This window comes from Geotrypetes seraphini, chromosome 12 (genome assembly GCF_902459505.1).
Source record: "Geotrypetes seraphini chromosome 12, aGeoSer1.1, whole genome shotgun sequence".
Classification (NCBI taxonomy): domain Eukaryota; kingdom Metazoa; phylum Chordata; class Amphibia; order Gymnophiona; family Dermophiidae; genus Geotrypetes; species Geotrypetes seraphini.
The window spans coordinates 839,706-860,038 of NC_047095.1; the positions used below are offsets into that span (position 1 = coordinate 839,706).

Here is a 20,333-nt window from a genome sequence, read left to right on the forward strand (position 1 = left end):
GCCATGAAGCCCAGAATCTGTAGGTAGTGTCACGCTGTAGGCATTGGCTGTGACAGGAAGTTTGTAATTTCCCCCCAAAGCTTCTGTCTGCATGTCTCTGGTACAAAACTCAGCCTTTTATCATGTTGAAGAGAACTTGGAGGTATTCCAAAAACAGAGTGGGGACTAATTGGCTCTTTCAAAAGTTTACAATCCAGCCCAGACTCTGCAGTTTGCATAACTGCCACCACTGCTTTTCCTCCCTCTTCTCAAGAGGGGGCTCTAATGACCTGTCTAGAAAAGGACAAATCAGTCAGCCTGCCCTGCAAAGATGAGCTACTACTACCACTAGCATACTGGTGGGCGTCCAGGGTACCGTTGCCAGCCCAAATGGTAACGCTGAGAATCCAACAGGAACTTTCTGTGTTTTTCGAGGCCTTCAGAAAGTCCGAGAGCTGACCTCCAATTTTATGAAGGGTGGCTACAGGCCTGGAGTCATTGTGGCTTCTTGGCTGCTGTCGTGGCCTCCCGACCTGTATTTTGGATTTTACAGCTTCTGGACTATCTGTCTGGAACCTTGATAAGTGGTGAGTCTCCTGAGGCATACTAGTGAAAATGTTGGGACCCATAAAAGGAGTTCCAGTCCTGGTTTCTAGCCGCTCGAGATCTGCTGTCCAGTAAGAACGTGGAATGATGATCTTGCACACTGACCATAAGATCATCCAGGCTTTTCCCAAAAAGCATCTGTCTCTTGGAGGGGAGCTTGCTAAGCATAGTCTTAGAGGTTGAATCGCATTCCCATTGTCTGATCCACAGCATACGTTGGGCAGAGATGGAATAAGTGGAGACTCTTGCCATGATTCTAATTACATCATAAAGTGTGCCAGTCACATAGTCCATCCCTGCCAGAATGAGCTGAGGTAATGACACAACCGCTGTCATGTCCAAGGTTTGAAGCTGTGAATGGCAGGCACGAAAGCAGCAACTAAAGACGCTTTAACTCTTAGGGCTAAGGCCTCAAACTGCCTCTATGGTCCTGTGTATCCTTCAGCACGACTCCTCCCTCACTGGGTAAGGATTTGTGTTTAGTTACCTGTAACACCGGGGAGTCTACTTTTGACATAGCAAACTTTTGCTGGAAATCTTGATCCAGATGTTACAGCCTAGTTATGGCTTTCACCCCTTTGAGAGAGCCTTCTGGGACCTCCGGAAAGAACATGGGCTGAGATCGGACACCGTTCAAAAGAGAACCCTGAGATGACTGGGGCTGAGGCAGATCAATCTTGAGCTCATGAAGAGACTCAGTAATAATGTAAGGACTTAGCTGGGGCTGCATCCTCATCCTCAACATAAATTGTTTGCTCATAAGGAGAGAGGCCAAATCTCCCATCAGGGAGGCCTCACTTTGAGACAGTAAGGGGGATCAAGACTGAAGTTTTGTCCCCTGAATCCCTGTCTAACGGATGATCAGAGTCAGGGAGGAACTCCGCTCTCATAAAAGAAGCACTGTGAGGATTTATTATTTATTTTAAAAATTTCTATACCGTTTAAAACTAGATGGTTTACATAATTTACATACATAATTTTAAAACAAAAACATGATAAAATAAACATACAAACAATCCTCAGAAATCATGACTACAAAATAATATCATTGCTTTGCATAATAAAGATCATGAATAGTTCATCAACTCTGCCAGAGAGGAAAATCATTGGCTAGAGAAAGGCATCTACAAATAACTGCATCTTAAGTAATTTTCTAAAGATGCCCTTTCACGACAATTTCGTATCTGACCTACCATGGAGTTCCATATCTTAACTCCTGCACAACAAAAAGTCATTTTACCAGTCTCAACAAGCCTTGGGTTCACAGTCGTCTTTAGTAAAGCTAAATTCTCCGAGCACAATGATCTTTTTGGTGTAAAGCCAAGTATATTATTTTTAAACAATTTTGGAATGTTTCCATACAAGAACTGATGACAAATCATTACTGCTTTATACTTAACTCTGAAAGCAACTGGTAGCCAATGCAATTTTTGGAGATGTGGTAAAATGTGATCATATTTAGACAATCCCATTATCAATCTTGTTGCTGCATTTTGTATAACCTGCAATGCTCTACATATCTTGCTTTTGTTATTCCAAGGTACAGGGCATTGCAGTAATCAAGTCTCGACAAAACCACAACCTGTACTACAGTAAGGAAATCATATGGTGCTAACATTGGTTTCAATCTTAGAGGTGTGCACAGAGGGTCGCTCTTCAGCAGACCTAAATTGCATATTTTGTCTGTGCACATAAGCCTGTCAGAACAGATGGTAAAATTATGGTCTTACCTGTTAATTTTCTTTCCTTTAGAAGCAGCAGATGAATCCAGAGACTAGTGGGTATAGCTCACATCGACCAGCAGGTGGAGATAGAGAACTGATTAACAGTTGGCCTTAAAGCCTGGTGTTCCTCCTGTTGATTCAGTTATGCACTTTGCCCAAGCATCCCGAAAGGAGAATGAGCAGCCACAAAACTTCATTCCAGTAGAAAATGTGCTTTTTTTTTTTTTTTTTTTTCAGCAATGAAATAATACAATTACCAACCATAGCCCAACGAAACCAAGAAACCAAACACCCTACACACAGCCAGTGCACTTGGGGGGGGGCTCTGGATTCATCTGCTGCTTCTAAAGGAAAGAAAATTAACAGGTAAGACCATAATTTTACCTTCCATAGCAAAGCAGCAGATGAATCCAGAGACTAGTGGGATGTAGCAAAGCAAACTCAAACTGGGTGGGACGTTAAAGCCGCCTCTGCCAGCACCGCAGCGCCAAAACTCACCTCCGAACGGGCCGCTACGTCCAACCGGTAATGCTTTGAAAAGGTATTTCCCGACGACCAAGTGGCCGCCCGGCAAATTTCCTCTAAAGACATCCCCCCGGACTCCGCCCAAGACGTAGCCAAAGCCCGAGTGGAATGAGCATGAAGGTGCTCCGGTACTTCCTTCCCTGCCAACACATACGCCGAAGCAATAGTTTCCTTGACCCAACGCGCAATGGACGCTTTAGACGCCGCCATCCCCTTGTTTTTACCTGCGAACAACACAAAGAGATGGTCCGACCTACGAAAATCATTCGTCACCCCCAAATAATGGAGAAGCATACGTCGTACATCCAGTAGACGCAAAGACAAAAATCGTTTTCCCCAATCCTCCTTCCGGAAGGATGGAAGGAACAAACTTTGGTTCACATGAAAGGAAGAAACAACCTTAGGTAGGAAGGACGGCACCGTACGCACCGACACTCCAGTTTCCGAAAAACGTAAAAAGGGTTCTCTGCAAGAAAGCGCCTGCAGTTCCGATACTCGCCTTGCCGAAGCCATCGCCACCAAAAATACTGTTTTCAGCGTGACATCTTTCAACATGGCCGCTGACAGGGGCTCAAAAGGTGCCCCCTGCAACTTCCCAAGGACGAGTTTAAGGTTCCATGTTGGACAAATTCGCTTTACCGGCGGCCGGATATGTTGAACCCCCTTGAGGAAACGGACCACGTCCGGCTGTGAAGCGAGCGTCGAGCGAGCCACCCGACCCCTGTAACAGGCAATGGCCGCCACCTGAACCTTTAAAGAGTTATATGCTAACCCTTTCTCTACGCCCTCCTGCAGGAAAGCAAGAATCGCCGGCAGAGATGCTTGGAAAGGCTCACAACCTTGTCGTCCGCACCATGCCTCAAAAATCCTCCAGACTCTCGCATAGGAGGCTGACGTCGAAATTTTCTTAGCTTTAAGCAGGGTAGAAATTACCCGTTCTGAATAGCCCTTCTTTTTTAGCCTTGACCTCTCAATAGCCAGGCCGTAAGACCAAAGCGGGCCGGATCTTCCATCAATATTGGACCCTGAGATAGTAAGTCCGGAGTTACCTGGAACGCTACCTGATCGCCTACCGAGAGCTGAATCAGATCTGCGTACCACGGCCAACGCGGCCAATCCGGAGCCACCAGGATCACTCTGCCTCGAAAGCGATAGATGCGTTGTAACACCCGCCCTATCATGGGCCAAGGCGGGAACACATACAGAAGGGAATTTGGAGGCCATGGGAGAGCTAACGCGTCCACCCCCTCCGATCCCTTTTCCTTGCGTCTGCTGAAGAACCGAGGCAACTTCGCATTGCGGGATGAGGCCATGAGATCCATCTCTGGCAACCCCCAACGACGGACTAGCAGGCCGAATGCTCGAGCCGACAACTCCCATTCGCCCGGATCTAGAAGATTTCTGCTGAGGAAGTCCGCTTGCACGTTTTCGTGACCTGCAATGTGAGCCGCCGACAGAAGCGGAACATGCCCCTCTGCCCATCGAAACAAATTTCTTGCCTCTTCGGCCAACTGCGGACTCCGGGTGCCCCCCTGACGATTGACATACGCTACCGCCGTGACACTGTCCGAAAAGATCCTGGTCGGCTTGTCCTGAATCAGCGACTGAAAAGCCCGCAGCGCCAGCTCTTAATTCCAGCAAATTGATGGGCCATTGAGCCTCCTGGGAGGACCATATTCCCTGCACTGAGGTTTGCAGGCACTGGGCTCCCCAGCCCCTCAGACTGGCATCCGTTGTAACTACCACCCAGTCCGGCGTGGCCAACGGCATGCCCCTCCAAAGATGCGACTCCTGGAGCCACCAGTGCATGCTGCGAGCTGCTCGAAGACTCCATGGGAGACGCACATTGTAGTTCAGAGAAGCTGGGGACCAGCGAGAGAGCAGAGACTGCTGTAAGGGCCTCATGTGACTCCGGGCCCAGGGGACCACCTCCAGAGTCGCCACCATGGAGCCCAGAACCTGTACATAATCCCACACTCGAGGTCTGGCCGACCCGAGAAGTAGGCGAATCTGAGCCTGCAATTTCTCTCCCCGGTCTCGGGGTAGAAACACTTTCCCCAGCGCCGTGTCGAACCGGACCCCCAGATGCACCAACGACTGCGACGGGGACAGAAAACTCTTGGGAAAGTTGACAATCCACCCCAACGACTGAAGGAGAGAGATCACTCTTTGAGTTACCGACAAACTCTCCTGTCGGGACAAGGCGCGGATCAACCAATCGTCCAAGTAAGGGTGTACCTGAATTCCTTCTTTGCGTAGAAAGGCGGCTACCACCACCATGACTTTGGAAAACGTGCGGGGAGCCGTTGCCAGGCCAAAGGGCATTGCCCGAAACTGATAATGTTGGCCCAGAATCGCAAAACGTAGATACCGCTGATGCGGAGGCCATATCGGAATATGGAGGTACGCCTCCTTGAGATCGAGGGACGTGAGGAACTCTCCCGGTCTTACAGCCGCAATCACCGAGCGTACCGTCTCCATCCGGAAATGGCGAATACTGAGAAACCTGTTGACCCCTTTGAGATCCAGCACCGGTCTGAAGGACCCCCCCTTCTTTGGTACAATGAAGTAAAGGGAATATATACCGCGGCCTACCTCTTCCGGGGGCACCGGTACCACCGCCCCTAGATCGAGCAGAACCTGAAGAGTCCTGCGGACCGCGTCTCCCTTGGCCGCCCCATTGCACGGGGACACCAAGAAAGAATCTATGACGGGAGAGGCGAACTCCAACTTGAACCCGTCTTGAACAATGTCCAACACCCACCGATCGGACGTGACTGTGGCCCACTCCGCCAGGAACGCCGAAAGCCGGCCCCCTAAGGGCAAGGCGGAGGGAGCCCAGCCCCCGTCATTGTGGAGTGCGATTGGCTGGGGTACGAGTTGCCTGCCCTGAAGAGGGTCTCGTCGTACGAAAGGAACTCCTCTGCTGAAACCTAGGTCTCGAAGCAGAGACCGGGCCAGATGTAGATCTGAAGAAAGGTCTACCAGCCCTGGATCGCCTCACATCCCGGAAACGCGGTCTAGACGATGAGGACCTCACCGGGGGCCTAGCCCTGTCTTCCGGTAAACGCTGAGTTTTGGCATCCCCAAAATCCTTCACCAGTTTATCTAAATCTTCTCCAAACAATAAACCCCCTTTAAAAGGGAGTCTCACCAGCCAAAGCTTGGACGCTGCATCGGCCGCCCAATGACGGAGCCATAAGGATCTGCGTGATACCACAGAAAGAGACATCTGTTTCGCAGACGCCCGAATAACATCATATAAGGAGTCTGCCAAATAAGCCAAGCCGGACTCTAAATCAGCCAGCTCCGCAGGGACCGAACCCCCAGACTCCAGTAAATTATCGGTCATACCTTGTGACCACTGCAGACATGCACGCGCCGCGTAAGAGCTGCAGATTGCGGCCTGTAAGGTAACTGCAGCTACTTCAAAGGACATCTTTAGGGATGCTTCAATCTTTCTATCCTGCGCATCCTTTAGTGTCACTCCCCCTTCCACCGGCAAGGTAGTTCTTTTAGTCACCGCCGCCACTAAAGCGTCCACCCTAGGCAACCTAAACTTTTCCAGTTCGGTCGGGTCAACCGGATACAAGAGCCTCATGGCTTTTGCCACTCTCAAACTGGCCTCCGGCGCCTCCCATTGCGCCGAGATCAGCTCCTGCATGGCTTCATGGACCGGAAAGGACTTAGGCGGCCTACGTGTACCAGCCATCAGGGGGTTACGGGACACTTTAGCATCTTCCTGAGCAATGTTCAGACTGCAGAGCCTTTGAAATTAAGGAAGAAAGTTCCTCTCTATGGAACAAACGGAGAGCGGAAGGGTCTCCTACCCGGGAGACTCTCCGCGTCCCAATCCACTAGCTCACCTTCCTCTAACGACTCAGGAAGTGAGAAAGGCGACCTTGGCAAATTATCTTCTGCCTCCGCAGACACAAGTCTGCGCTTCTTTGCCCCCTGCGACCACCCCGGGGACCCTGCCGCCCCCGCAGTGGGTCTGGTATCCGTCCCCTCCCCCCCCGCAGAGGTAGAGGGTACCGCAAGGGACTGCCCGGCCCCCAGCCCCGGCTGGGTAGGCTGCGAGGACTGCAACTTAAAAGCCTGATGTAACAACATTACAAATTCGGGCGAAAATGATCCCCAGTTAAGGGGCGCTAACCCGCCCTGATCCGAGCCGAGGAGCGGGACTGCGCCGTCCTCCAGCGCTCTCGACTCCCCCCCCGCCGCCTCACTCTTGTCCTCCGTGGCAGAGTCCTGCAGTAAACCTGCATCGACTTCGAGCGGCGGGGACTCCGAGCGAGCTTCCCGCACCCGGGAAATGGCCGCATCACAAGCCTTCAAAAAAGGATCGTCTGCCGGTGCGTCCAAGCACCCGGCAGAGCAAAGACCCGACAGTGTTCGGCGCTTCCCACAGCGCGAACACCGCCGACCAGCCTCCGCAGCCATCCCCCCTCAGCCCAACAAAACCTTCGACGGGTTGTTTTTTTGGTTTTTTTTTTTACACGTGGCGAACGCCGCCGAACGCTGACTCCGCCCCTCAAGACGCCCGGCACCCGGGAACGCGACTAGAAACCACCACAATCGAGTAAGTAAAATTACTCACCCAAATGGCCAGCCGCTTACCCCCGAAGCCAGGGAATCGTTGGTAAATGTACTGGAAGCCGAGTCAACCACTGCACGGCTCAGTACAAGCAGGAAGGCCCCCTTTTTTTTTTTTTTTTTTACACTGGAATGAAGAAGCCAGCCAACACTCCTGCAAACTCGAAAGGGACCCCTCTATCCAACGGAGGGGAGGGTGGAACAGGGACCTGGGAGGGCCCAGGTGTACCTCCCAAAGCCGGCACCAGTCAGCCAGGCACCCCCAACCTACTGAAGAGAACTAGTCTCTACAGAGGAATCCCAACGGAACACCAATCCACTCTATCCGGCAGCAGCCAGAATCCAGGAGCTAGAGAGACAGCTCCACCCCTGCTGGGAGATAGAGCAAAACTGAATCAACAGGAGGAACACCAGGCTTTAAGGCCAACTGTTAATCAGTTCTCTATCTCCACCTGCTGGTCGATGTGAGCTATACCCACTAGTCTCTGGATTCATCTGCTGCTTTGCTATGGAATAAGGCCTTAGTAGCCAACTCCTTCCCCTTTAGAAGGGAGGAGATACCTCTTGTTTGGCTAGAGAGCCTCTGCGCTGGTTCAGCATGCTCGGTTCCAGGGCTCCTGGGGAAATATTAGCTCCCCTAACAGGCTCAAAATCCTTATGCCATGCCCTAGAGGCCATGTGGGAGCTAAACTTGAAGTTACCACCTCCCTGCTTCGCTCGACGTGGCACGTGGCACAAGAGCGCTCTTGTGCCACCCATCCTTTGCAAACAAGGCTTGATATGGGGTATTAGAGTCAGAGGACTCCATCCCTCGCACTTTAGAAGCAAAACAAAATAAGAAATAAACTTAACAGATCAGAAGACACCTTTCATGCTTGCCTGTAGAAAGAGAAACTGAAGGGGATAGCATACTCCTGGGAGAAGGAGGAGGTTTCAAAAGCTGTGATTGACATCTTTCTGCAGCATGCTTGCAAGAATGGAGAGTACTCTAAGATTCAGTATACCAGAGCCCTCTGGAGGAGGAATTACAAACCTGGAGTGGATTCCTTCTGCACGGCTTGCGAGCATAGAGAATATCATACCCTACTGTTCAGAATGGCATACCAATTTCATGAGAATACCTCTTACAGAATACGGATTAGCAAAATTTGCATGCCATGATTTGGTGGAGCATATTTTGCCTGTAGGTATGTGTATGGACAGAGTTTACAGGTATGGACATAAATTAAATACTCCAAATCACATCTGTGCGCAGACATTTACAGCAGATGTACGACAGATGTAAGTGCTTGCACTTTAAATACATGTGCATTTTTGGCTGTGTGTGTTGATATAGCACAGTTACTTACCGTAACAGGTGTTATCCAGGGACAGCAGGCAGATATTCTTAACACATGGGTGACGTCACCGACGGAGCCCTCGGTACGGACCTTTTAACTAGAAGTTTCTAGTTGGCCGCACCGCGCGTGCGCGAGTGCCTTCCCGCCCGACGGAGGAGTGCGTGGTCCCCAGTTAGGATAAGCCAGCTAAGAAGCCAACCCGGGGAGGTGGGTGGGACTTAAGAATATCTGCCTGCTGTCCCTGGATAACACCTGTTACGGTAAGTAACTGTGCTTTATCCCAGGACAAGCAGGCAGCATATTCTTAACACATGGGTGACCTCCAAGCTAACAAAGAGGGAGGAGGGATGGTTGGCCATTAGGAAAATAAATTTTGTAACACAGATTGGCCGAAGTGTCCATCCCGTCTGGAGAATGCATCCAGACAGTAGTGAGTAGTGAACGTGTGAACTGAGGACCAAGTGGCCGCCTTGCAGATTTCCTCGATGGGCGTGGAACGGAGGAAAGCCACAGAAGCAGCCATAGCTCGGACTCTGTGGGCCGTGACAGATCCTTCCAGTGAGAGACCGGCCCGAGCATAACAGAAGGCAATACAGGCAGCAAGCCAATTTGAAAGTGTCCGTTTGGAGACAGGACGGCCCAAACGGTTGGGATCGAAAGACAAAAAGAGCTGAGGGGATGTTCGGTGAGCTCTGGTACGATCAAGGTAGTAAGCAAGGGCACGCTTACAATCCAGCGTGTGCAACGCCTGTTCTCCAGGATGCGAGTGAGGCTTAGGGAAGAAGACGGGAAGCACAATGGACTGGTTGAGGTGAAAAGCTGAGACCACCTTGGGAAGGAATTTAGGGTGGGTACGCAGAACAACCTTGTCATGGTGAAAAACAGTGAACGGTGGGTCGGCAACCAGTGCATGCAGTTCGCTAACCCTCCTGGCAGAGGTGATGGCAATTAGGAAAAGCACCTTCCAGGTAAGAAGCCTGAATGAAGTTGTGGCAAGAGGCTCAAACGGAGGTTTCATAAGGGCAGAGAGAACCACATTCAGGTCCCAGACGACGGGAGGAGGCTTGAGAGGCGGTTTGATGTTGAAGAGCCCTCTCATAAATCTTGAAACCAGAGGATGAGCCGTGAGGGGTTTCCCGAGAATAGGCTCGTGAAACGCAGTGATGGCACTGAGGTGGACTCTGATGGAAGTGGTTTTGAGGCCAGCGTTGGACAGCGAGAGCAAATAGTCCAAGACAGTTTCCACCGCCAAAGAGGAGGGTTCTTGATGATGCCGGAGACACCACGAGGAGAATCTGGTCCACTTCTGATGGTAACATTGAAGAGTGGCCGGTTTCCTGGAGGCGTCCAAAATGAGGCGGACCGGTTGAGATAGATTCTCCGGAGAGGTCAGCCCGAGAGAAACCAAGCTGTCAGGTGGAGGGAAGACAGGTTGGGATGTAGTAGAGACTGATTCTGCTGTGTAAGTAGAGTAGGAAACACAGGAAGAGGAATGGGCTCCCTGGAGCTGAGTTGAAGCAGAAGGGAGAACCAGTGTTGACGAGGCCACCGAGGGGCGATGAGGATCATGGTGGCATTGTCCTTGCGGAGTTTGGACAAGGTCCGCAACATCAAAGGAAGTGGAGGGAAGGCATAGAGGAACCGATCCCTCCAGTCGAGCAGGAATGCATCCGGGGCCAGACGGTGAGGAGAGAAGAGTCTGGAACAGAATTGGGGCAGCTGATGGTTGTGAGGTGCTGCAAAGAGGTCCACCTGCGGAGTGCCCCATCGAGCAAAGATGGAGAGTAGAGTCGGAGGGTCCAACGTCCACTCGTGAGGTTGAAGGATGCGGCTGAGATTGTCGGCCAGAGAGTTCTGTTCGCCCTGGATATAGACCGCCCTGAGAAAGAGATTGCGGTCCGTGGCCCAGGTCCAGATGCGCAGAGCCTCCAGACAAAGGGGGCGAGATCCGGTGCCGCCCTGCTTGTTTATGTAGTACATGGCGACTTGATTGTCTGTGCACAGGAGGAGGACCTGAGGACAGAGAAGATGCTGGAAAGCCTTGAGGGCGTAGAATATGGCTCTGAGTTCCAGGAAATTGATGTGATGACGACGCTCCTGTGGGGTCCAAAGTCCCTGGGTGCGTAGATCTCCCAGGTGAGCTCCCCACGCGTAGGGGGACGCATCTGTGGTGATGATCATAGAGTGGGGGGGCAGATGGAAAAGTAGACCCCTGGAAAGATTTGAGGAGTTCAACCACCATTGGAGAGATTGCTGAAGAGATGATGTCACAGAGATGGGATGAGAAAGAAGATCCGTAGTCTGTGACCACTGGTTGGCGAGCGTCCACTGAGGTGTACGAAGGTGGAGACGAGCCAGAGGAAGGACATGCACTGTCGAGGCCATGTGACCCAGGAGGACCATCATCTGTCGAGCAGGAATGGAGGGATGCATGAGTACCTGACGGCAGAGATGGAGCAGGGTCTGCTTGCGATCGGAGGGGAGAAAAGCCCTCATTAGCGTGGTGTCCAGAACTGCTCCAATGAATTGAAGTCGCTGGGTGGGAAGCAGATGCGACTTGGGGTAGTTGATCTCGAACCCCAGGAGGTGGAGGAGAGAGATGGTGTGATGAGTAGCCTGTAGCACAAGTGGAGACGTAGGTGCTTTCACCAACCAATCGTCCAAATAGGGGAACACCTGGAGGTTGTGAGACCTGAGGAAGGCCGCTACCACTATAAGGCACTTGGTGAAGACCCTGGGTGAGGAGGCGAGGCCGAACGGTAGCACCTTGTACTGATAGTGGTGGTGCAGTACCTGGAATCGCAGGTAGCGGCGAGAATGTTGATTGATGGAGATGTGAGTGTAGGCCTCTTTGAGGTCCAGGGAACATAGCCAGTCGTGTTGAGAAAGAAGAGGATAGAGCGTGGCAAGGGAGAGCATTCTGAACTTCTCCTTGACCAGACACTTGTTGAGGTCCCTGAGATCGAGAATGGGACGGAGGTCTCCCGTCTTTTTGGGTACCAGGAAGTAGCGGGAGTAGAATCCCTGCCCCCTTTGATCTGGAGGTACTTCTTCGATGGCATTGAGAAGGAGGAGGGATTGAACCTCCCTCAGGAGGAGGGGGGTTTGAGATGAGTTTGAAGCAGACTCTACGGGAAGGTTGTCCGGGGGCAGAGTCTGGAAGTTGAGAGAGTAGCCGTGGCGGATGATGTTGAGGACCCACTGGTCCGACGTGATGACTTCCCAACGGCTTGAGAAAATGGTGAGACGACCCCCGATAGGCTGTGGAAGAGGCAGCGAGGGTGGATGACTGGCTATGCCCTGGAGAGAAGAGTCAAAAGGGCTGAGATTGTTTAGCAGGCTGAGGAGGCTTGGAGGGTTGGGTGGCCTGAGACCGAGCCTGGGCATGGTGCTGCTGTTGACGGGGTCGCCGAGATTGTTGGGGAGGCGGATTGAGTGGCCTGGCTGAGAACCTCCGCTGGTAGGATGATTGAGGCCGATAGGGTCGAGCAGGCGGAGCCTTCTTTTTCGGCTTGATTAGGGTGTCCCACCTAGTCTCATGGGCGGAGAGTTTCTGGGTGGTGGAATCCAGTGACTCTCCAAAAAGCTCATCCCCGAGACAGGGGGCGTTGGCCAGGCGGTCCTGGTGGTTGATGTCCAGGTCGGAGACTCTGAGCCAGGCCAAGCGACGCATGGCTACAGCCATAGCAGAGGCCCGAGAGGTGAGCTCGAAGGAGTCGTAGATCGAGCGGACCATATACTTGCGCATTTGGAGAAGGCCAGATATGTGCTGCTGGAATAGCGGGACCTTGCGCTCAGGAAGGTACTTCTGGAGGGCAGACAGCTGTTGGACCAAGTGTTTGAGATAAAAGGAAAAATGGAAGGAATAGTTGTTTGCCCTGTTGGCAAGCATGGCATTTTGGTAAAGCCTCTTGCCAAACTTGTCCATGGTCTTACCTTCTCTGCCAGGAGGGGTAGAGGCATAGACACTGGAGCCCTGAGTCTTTTTTAAAGTGGATTCCACCAGAAGGGACTCATGGGGCAATTGAGATTTGTCGAATCCTGGAATAGGGATGACACGGTAAAGGTTGTCCAGTTTACGGGGAGCTCCCGGTACCGTGAGGGGATTTTCCAAATTTTTGTAGAATGTCTCCCGTAAGATGTCATGTACGGGAAGTTTGAGGAACTCTTTAGGAGGTTGCTCAAAGTCTAAGGCTTCTAAAAAGGCTTGAGACTTTTTGGAGTCAGATTCAAGGGGAAGTGACAGAGCAGCAGACATTTCCCTCAGAAATTTAGAAAAAGAAGACTGCTCAGGTTTAGAGGAGGCATCAGGCGCCGATGGTTCCTCATCAGATGAGGAGGGATCCTCCTCGGTACCGAGAGGGGTCTCCTCCCATAAATCCGGATCCCTGACCTCTGGTGCGTGTCGGGACACCGGGGTGGAGGGTGCGGTGTGGTGAGTTTTGGACAAAGATTTACCAGAGCGCACCGAAACGGCACCAGGGGAGGACGATCGGCGTCGTTCTCGGTCCCGAGAAGAGTGCCGTACCGCCTGGTGCCGAGCAGGATCCACTGTGGTTCGAGAATGAACCACAGGATCATCAGGAAGTTGTTGTGCCGAAAGGATCGGCATCGAGGTGTTTACCGGTACCGAAGGAGTGGACACCGGGGGCTCGGTGCGGGGCTCGGGCCGGTCTGGTACCGGAAGGAGCGGTGCCAGGATAGAGGGTAGCAGTTGTTCAAGCTGTTTCTTCAACTGCTCCTGAAGCTGAGTTTGTAGGATGGCCGAGATACGGTCATCCAGGGGTGGCATCGGAACCGCTTTCTTTTTCTTCGGTTCCTTGGATGCCGCTCCACGCCCCGGCGATGAGGAGGCCGATGACGAGGCACTCACCGTTATCGGGGCGGAGCGTTTACGGGACCGGTGCGATGCCGGTATGGACGGTGTCGTCACCGTAGCTGGAGGGCGCTCGAGGGAAGAGGAAGGCTTCTTAGCCGGCTTACCTGGCGCCAGTGGCGCCGATGCGGGATCGGTCGGTGTCGAGCTGGACGGTGCCGATTTCTGCGGTACCGCCGCTGAGGGTGATGAATCCATCGCCGACTCGGAGCCGAAGAGCAGGGTTTGCTGGATTCTTCGGTTTTTAAGAGTACGTTTTTGTAAAGTGGCACAGCGGGTGCAAGAATCTGCCCGATGCTCCGGACCCAGGCACTGCAAACACCAATTGTGTGGGTCAGAAACGGAGATCGGGCGTGCACACCGCTGGCACTTCTTAAAACCGACCTGCGGGGGCATGAAGGGGAAGATAGCCTCCGCAAAATCGAAGTCCGAGGCCTGTATAATGGCAACAGGCCCCGCCGGGGCAAAAACGAAAGAAACAATAAAAATCAAAGTTTTTTTTTTTTTTTTTTTTTTTTTTTGTAATTGAGAGAAAAAGGAAACCCGGAGGTAGAGGAAGAAAAAAATATAACAAAAGCGCGAGCGGGAAGGCAAAAAGTGATTTCAACGGCCGTTGAAAAAATACACGCGTCTTCTTCGCTCCGCGGAAACGAAGAAACTGGGGACCACGCACTCCTCCGTCGGGCGGGAAGGCACTCGCGCACGCGCGGTGCGGCCAACTAGAAACTTCTAGTTAAAAGGTCCGTACCGAGGGCTCCGTCGGTGACGTCACCCATGTGTTAAGAATATGCTGCCTGCTTGTCCTGGGATAAATAGGTGCTCTACTATAAAATTACCTATGTGTTATTTGTAGCAATAATGAAAGCAAAACTACCTAGGCAGATTTGCTTTAAGTGCATCCGATTATTGCTGCAGGAGAAAATATCTAAAGAGCTCTGTACCTGTCTTCCTATGTGCATTTCTTGACAAGGTAACCCTCTACATCTGTGTATTGGAGCCTGGTAATTAAGAATCCTTTGGAGAGGAGGCTGAAGAGTTGTTCCCTCTCTCACTCTCAAACAGGAGTAAGATAGCTTTCATTTTAAAAATGGTTTAATTGGGTTCGAAAAGCAGGGTTCAAAGAAAACAGCCTGAGAAAGTCCAACAGGTTCCTAAGAAGAACATGGAGCATGCCCCTTATTTATATTTAGTCTGACCACTGCAATGACAATTTGCTATCCAATTGCCGTTTGTTGCAGATTTTTATGGGGAAGTTTTAGAATGCTTTTCCATTTCTAAGGCTTGATATCAAGTGGAAAATGGTTCTCAAAGAATTGAGAATGCATACGTACAAAGATGGTACCTTTTTTTTTAAAAACACACTGCACTTTGATCAGTGATCTCATAAATTTGAAGTGTTAAAGGCAGTATAAAAAATGTAACTAAACATGTATTTCATCCACTATAAAAGTTGCCCAGAAAAAGTACCTGAAAACAGCCACAAAGAACTCCTAATTAGCTATAAATAAATAGCTACATTTACAATTTATAAACTCCTAAAAATAGAAGCCCTACATATATTAGTATTTTCGTTAAGGGTCAAAGGCATCCAGTTGAGATTTTAATTGCTCACCTCCTAACAGCATACATTACTCACTGAATATGTAGAGCCAGATAAGCATTTCGGTCCTGATTCTGCAAAATGTGTCTAAAGTTAGGCGCTGTTTAGGTGCCTAAGTTAGACGTCCTTTGTAGAATCGCGCTCAGCAGGGTTCAGCACTGCTTAGGCGTATAACTTTGTAGATGTCCTTTAGAGAATCAAGTTTTAGGTGAGATTTAGACGTCCAAACGTCCTTAATGTTATTATATTTTATTATGATGTTATTAGAATGGAGATTTTATGCTGTTTTTCATTATAACTGTAGTAGGAGTTGGATCTGTTTAATGCTTTTTACAGTTCCCCCCTCCGTATTCGCGGGGGTTAGGGGTAGAGCCGGCATGCGAATATTCACGAATAACTTTTGGGCAGGCTCTGACCCACCCCCACCTCCCTCCCGGCATCCCAGAACTTACCTGGTGGTCTAGCGGGATTTGGGGGCAGGAGCGATCTTCCTACGCTCCTGCCCCGTGCAGATCACTCATAGCAAATGGCTACCCTGAGTTCCTGTAGTCTCTCGAGGGAGGCGGGGAAGGTCCGGAATGCAGATTAAAAAAAAAAAAAAATCGCGAATAACCGAATCTGCGGATTCGGAGGACTCATTGTATTTATTTCTCTTCCATCAGACAGAGTGACTGGGATTCGAACCAGCAACATTAGGGTAGGTTTAACCAGTGTGCTACAGAGTGAGCTAGCAAGCTGCATAGGAATTGTAAAACTAAGTCTTATAGGCATTGTAATGAAGTCTACTTTTGAGCATAGCTTAGGCTTCAGATAGACCTGAGTTCTGGACGGAACTTAGGCACAGTTTGGATGTCCTTAATGCGATCTGCTAAATAGCTCTCTGGGTTTTTATTTTTGCTTTATTAAGCTCAAAATACATTTAATAAGCCACCACATAAACATGGTACATCAATACAAAGCTACTGCATGCAAAACCTTCTATTTTTATGGACAAACAGTAATGTTATTTGCTAATTAGAGGGAAAGATCCATTAACTGAAGCACACCACATGAAAAAACAGCTTTATGTTTCTTGCTAAAAAGCTACCCTTTTTGTCTCACTAAAGATTGCTCCAATTAGGTCATTCTTAAAACAGGTGGATTTAGCAAATAAAGCACATGACAAAAATATGTAGATTGCATACATAACTTCATTTGCAAAAGGTTAAAAACAAAAAACCCAGATACAGACCTTAGCATGGCTTCTACTTCATTGCAAATGGAGGTTTGCAGTTGCATAATGCCACAATTAAAATATGTTCAGGGGAAGCTGGTTAGGATTTGAACTTATGACCTCTGGAAGAGAAGCACAGGGCTTTTACTGATTGAGCTATAGCAGCTTCCAGGCAGTCTCTGACTGCCTATGATATGATAGCTCAAAAGCTAGATCTGTTTTTCATTCGCTTACAATATAGGTATCATATGGACACCCTAGGCTGCTCAGTGTTATGGTAAATGAATCAAAGGGCATCCAAATTTAGTCACTGCCTAAACCAGGTCCATTCCACGCCTACGCCTATTGAGTTAGGCGCGAGTTTTAAACATGGGCATCCATGAAATTGTGGCTGCGTCTACAAAGTGGTGTCTATGTACCAATTATCGCTTGTTAAGACCCTTAATTGGCTCATTAACTACTTAGATTGGATGCCTAAAGCACGCCTAACTTTAGGCATGACTTAGGCGCCCTTTATAGAATCAGGGCTTTCATGTCTCCCTCTTATTTTTATTTTTGTACATCTGTATATCTTACCTCTTTATATACTTGCTTGTCAATGCTCTCTGCATCGTGCACTTTGTTGTCGTTTCCCAGGTAATCTGGAGGAATGCATAGGCTCTGAATGTCATGACCTAGCTCCTTCCATTTCCACAGCTCCTCTGCAGCAGTATGCACAAGTTCTTCAACCTCTGCTGTAGTGTGGGGAACAGCAAGGTATGGCTCCTCATGAACCTTCAGTGCTTTTTGTGTCTCTACCTTGGGCTTCAGATCTTCCAACGGTTTCTGCTGCTCTTTGTGGGTGCTCAGACCAAAGTCTTCATCAAACCAATCCTGGTCATCTCCAAGAACATTCAGAAACTCTCTGCTGAGCTCCAATTCTGCCAGACGCTTAGCAAGTTCTTCCTGTCCACTAGCCCCTAAAACAGGGCTTTCCTAAAAGCAGACAACAAAACAGACAATTACAGAAGGATCACAGATCTGATGGAATACAGAGGTGGCTGTAATCTCAAAAGGTACCTGAAGTCTGTAGACAGTCTATCACAACCAGATCACAATGTTTAGAAAGAAGCCTGAGAAGTTTATTAATGGGTTAATGTAGACATGAACTTATAGCTTTCTGTGTTTTCATTGTTGCATTTTTTGAGATCAGTATTAGAGACCAAGCTGCTGTGCTAGAAAATATACTTTTACAAAAAATGTTGTTATTTCATTGCACTTTATACACAGTTGCAGAAGTCTGGTGAAGTATGATAGAGCCTTAATAACAGCTTCACATTGAGATGATAATCATTTACCCCTTCCTTTACAAAACTGTAGTGCGCTTTTTAGTGCCAGCTGCGGTGGTAATAGTTCTGATGCTCATAAGAATTCTATGAGTGTTGGAGCTGTTACTGCCACGGCCGGTGCTAAAAAACACGCTATGATTTTATAAACGAGGAGGTTATTTGTGCTTATATACTTCAAGGGCTGGATGTCATGGTTGAAAAATGAAGGCTCTTGCTTCTATTCTCAAATTTATTGATTTAGTTACACATTGAATTGTAGCTATTTTTTTGAAGTTTGTTATAGTTGCCTCTTTTCACTTGTGTAATAAAGGAAAACTGTTAGAAGATATTTTGTGTCTCCTTCCAATTTGGTTTTTTTGTATTGAAGTTTGTGGTTAGAAAAAATTAAATCAGAAATTTGGATGAACATTCCTTTTATCAGGTTTGATTGGAGTGTAGCTCCAGGGTCCTTCAGACAAAAGGTCCCTGAATTGCTTGGTGTCATGGACAACATCTCAAACACTGAGTAGTTTGAGTCTATTATGCTGATCTCATTTTGTAACATGCCAAGGGAATTAGAGACAACAATCTCAATATGTGCCAAGACAAACTCCTGATACAACCAATATCCTCACTCCATCACCAGACTCCTGTAATCTTCTGGAAATGAACAGAATCTCTTCCTTTTGTAATCTGCCTCCTCAAGTTATTGGTGGAATAAAATAAACTAATGCAATGTGATATTTGCTGAATCACTCATCTCTTGCATCATGGTCACTGATGTAATCCTATACAGGTGGAGACAAGCTTTTGCCTGAATTTTAATAGGGAAATACCACATGTGTAAATTAAGAGTGCATGTGTTTCCCTATTTGGTCAAGAGCTCTTCTCAAGAAAGAAGTCAAGAATTAATGGGTGAAAACACTGAGGTGCTGCCATCTCTAGGGTTTGTCATGTTACCCAAAATCCCTCTTGAGCTGTTCACCTCAAATGGAATTCATCAGAATTTTTCAAGATATGTCAAAGGAGTGCCAAGCAGGGGTTTTTGACCCTCTTGAAAACTGATTTGATCACTATCAAATGGTGTATGGTGTAGCAGCTGTTTTTCAAATTTGGAAGCCTTCTGGATTCTTTCCAAAGTGTGGGTCATGACTCCAAGTAGGATCATAAAATTTGCATTTGGGGTCACAACCATGAAAGGAAGAAAAATACACTTCGCCCTCCGTATTCACTGTGATAAGGGATTAACAGAACTGCAAATAAGAAAAACCACAAATAACTTTTTTACATTACATTACATTAGTGATTTCTATTCCGCCAATACCTTGCGGTTCAAGGCGGATTACAAAAGAAGTTATCTGGCCATTTCCAGAGGAATTGAAGAGTAGAGCGAGTTGCTTCAGTGTTAGTTTGTCTTCAAGGATTTCTTGAATAGGATGGTTTTTATTTCTTTTCTAAACGATTTGTAGTCTGGAGTCGTTATCCGTAAATTGGAGAGTTGGTAGTCTAGTTTCGCTGCTTGAGTGGCTAGAAGGCCATCGTATAGTTTTTTTTTGTTTGACATCTCTGATTGGAGGATGCGTGAACGGTTTGTGTGTTCTCCTGTGTCTGGTTGAGGTAGTTTGGATTAGGCGGTTGTTTAGGTAGGCTGGGCTATCTCCGTTTATGGCTTTAAATAGTAGGCAGTAGAATTTGAATTGCACTCTTGCTTGTATTGGGAGCCAGTGTAAGTCAAGGTATGCCGCCGTGATGTGATCATGTTTCCTCAGGGAATAGATAAATCTTAGCGCTGTGTTTTGAACTGTTTGTAGTTATTTTATCATGGTTGTGGGGCAGGGGAGATAGAGTATGTTGCAGTAGTCTAGAGGACCTAGGACTAGGGACTGGACCAAGAGCTGGTATTGTTTTCTGTCGAAGAATTTTCAAACTTGCCTTAAGTTTCTCATGACTGTGAATGATTTTGTATTGTTTTGTTGATTTGTGGTTGCATAGTACAGCATCTGTCTATTGTCATTACTAGAAGTTTTAGAGTGAGTTATATGGGGTATGTGATTGAGTTTATTACTAGATTTGTTATAGTTGGGGTTTTATTATTTTTGAGGAGAATGAATTTTGTCTTGTCTGGGTTCAGTTTCAGTTTGTGATTATTCATCCATGTTGCAATTGTTTCAAGTGTCCTGTGTAGTGTGTCTGTCATGGAGGACGTTGGTTGTTCAAAAGGAAGGAGAATGTTGTTGTCGTCTGCATAGCTATAGGAGGTTAAGCCTGATTTGTTTATATGTTAGTCACTGTTTTCTATTAAAAACCATTGTGAATATGGTGAAACTGCGAATAACATAGTGGGAGACCTGGCCTGTTCCTGAAGGAGAGGCAAAACACATTGAAGAAAGTGCCGGGAATTGGCAATTTTCTCTGTAAACGCTTGGAATCAGCGATTTCTCCATGCAAGCTGAAGTAACTGGGGGGGGGGGGGGGGAGGAGGAGCCAGCAAGCTAAAAAGTTGTCAATGGCACTATTTGACATCATTGGGGGAGGGGAAGGAATTGGTGGATATCCAACACTTCTGA

At 48.5% G+C, this 20,333-nt stretch overlaps 1 protein-coding gene across 3 annotated transcripts in view; it reads right to left on the reverse strand.

The window, feature by feature from the left end:
- Window positions 1-20,333, reverse strand: part of CEP350 (centrosomal protein 350) — a 411,819-nt gene that overhangs the window by 38,491 nt on the left and 352,995 nt on the right. For all 3 annotated transcript variants that reach the window (XM_033915952.1, XM_033915951.1, XM_033915950.1), the window contains one exon: window positions 17,036-17,434. In XM_033915952.1, the coding sequence (XP_033771843.1) occupies window positions 17,036-17,434 (399 nt within the window). The remainder of the gene's footprint in view (window positions 1-17,035; window positions 17,435-20,333) is intronic.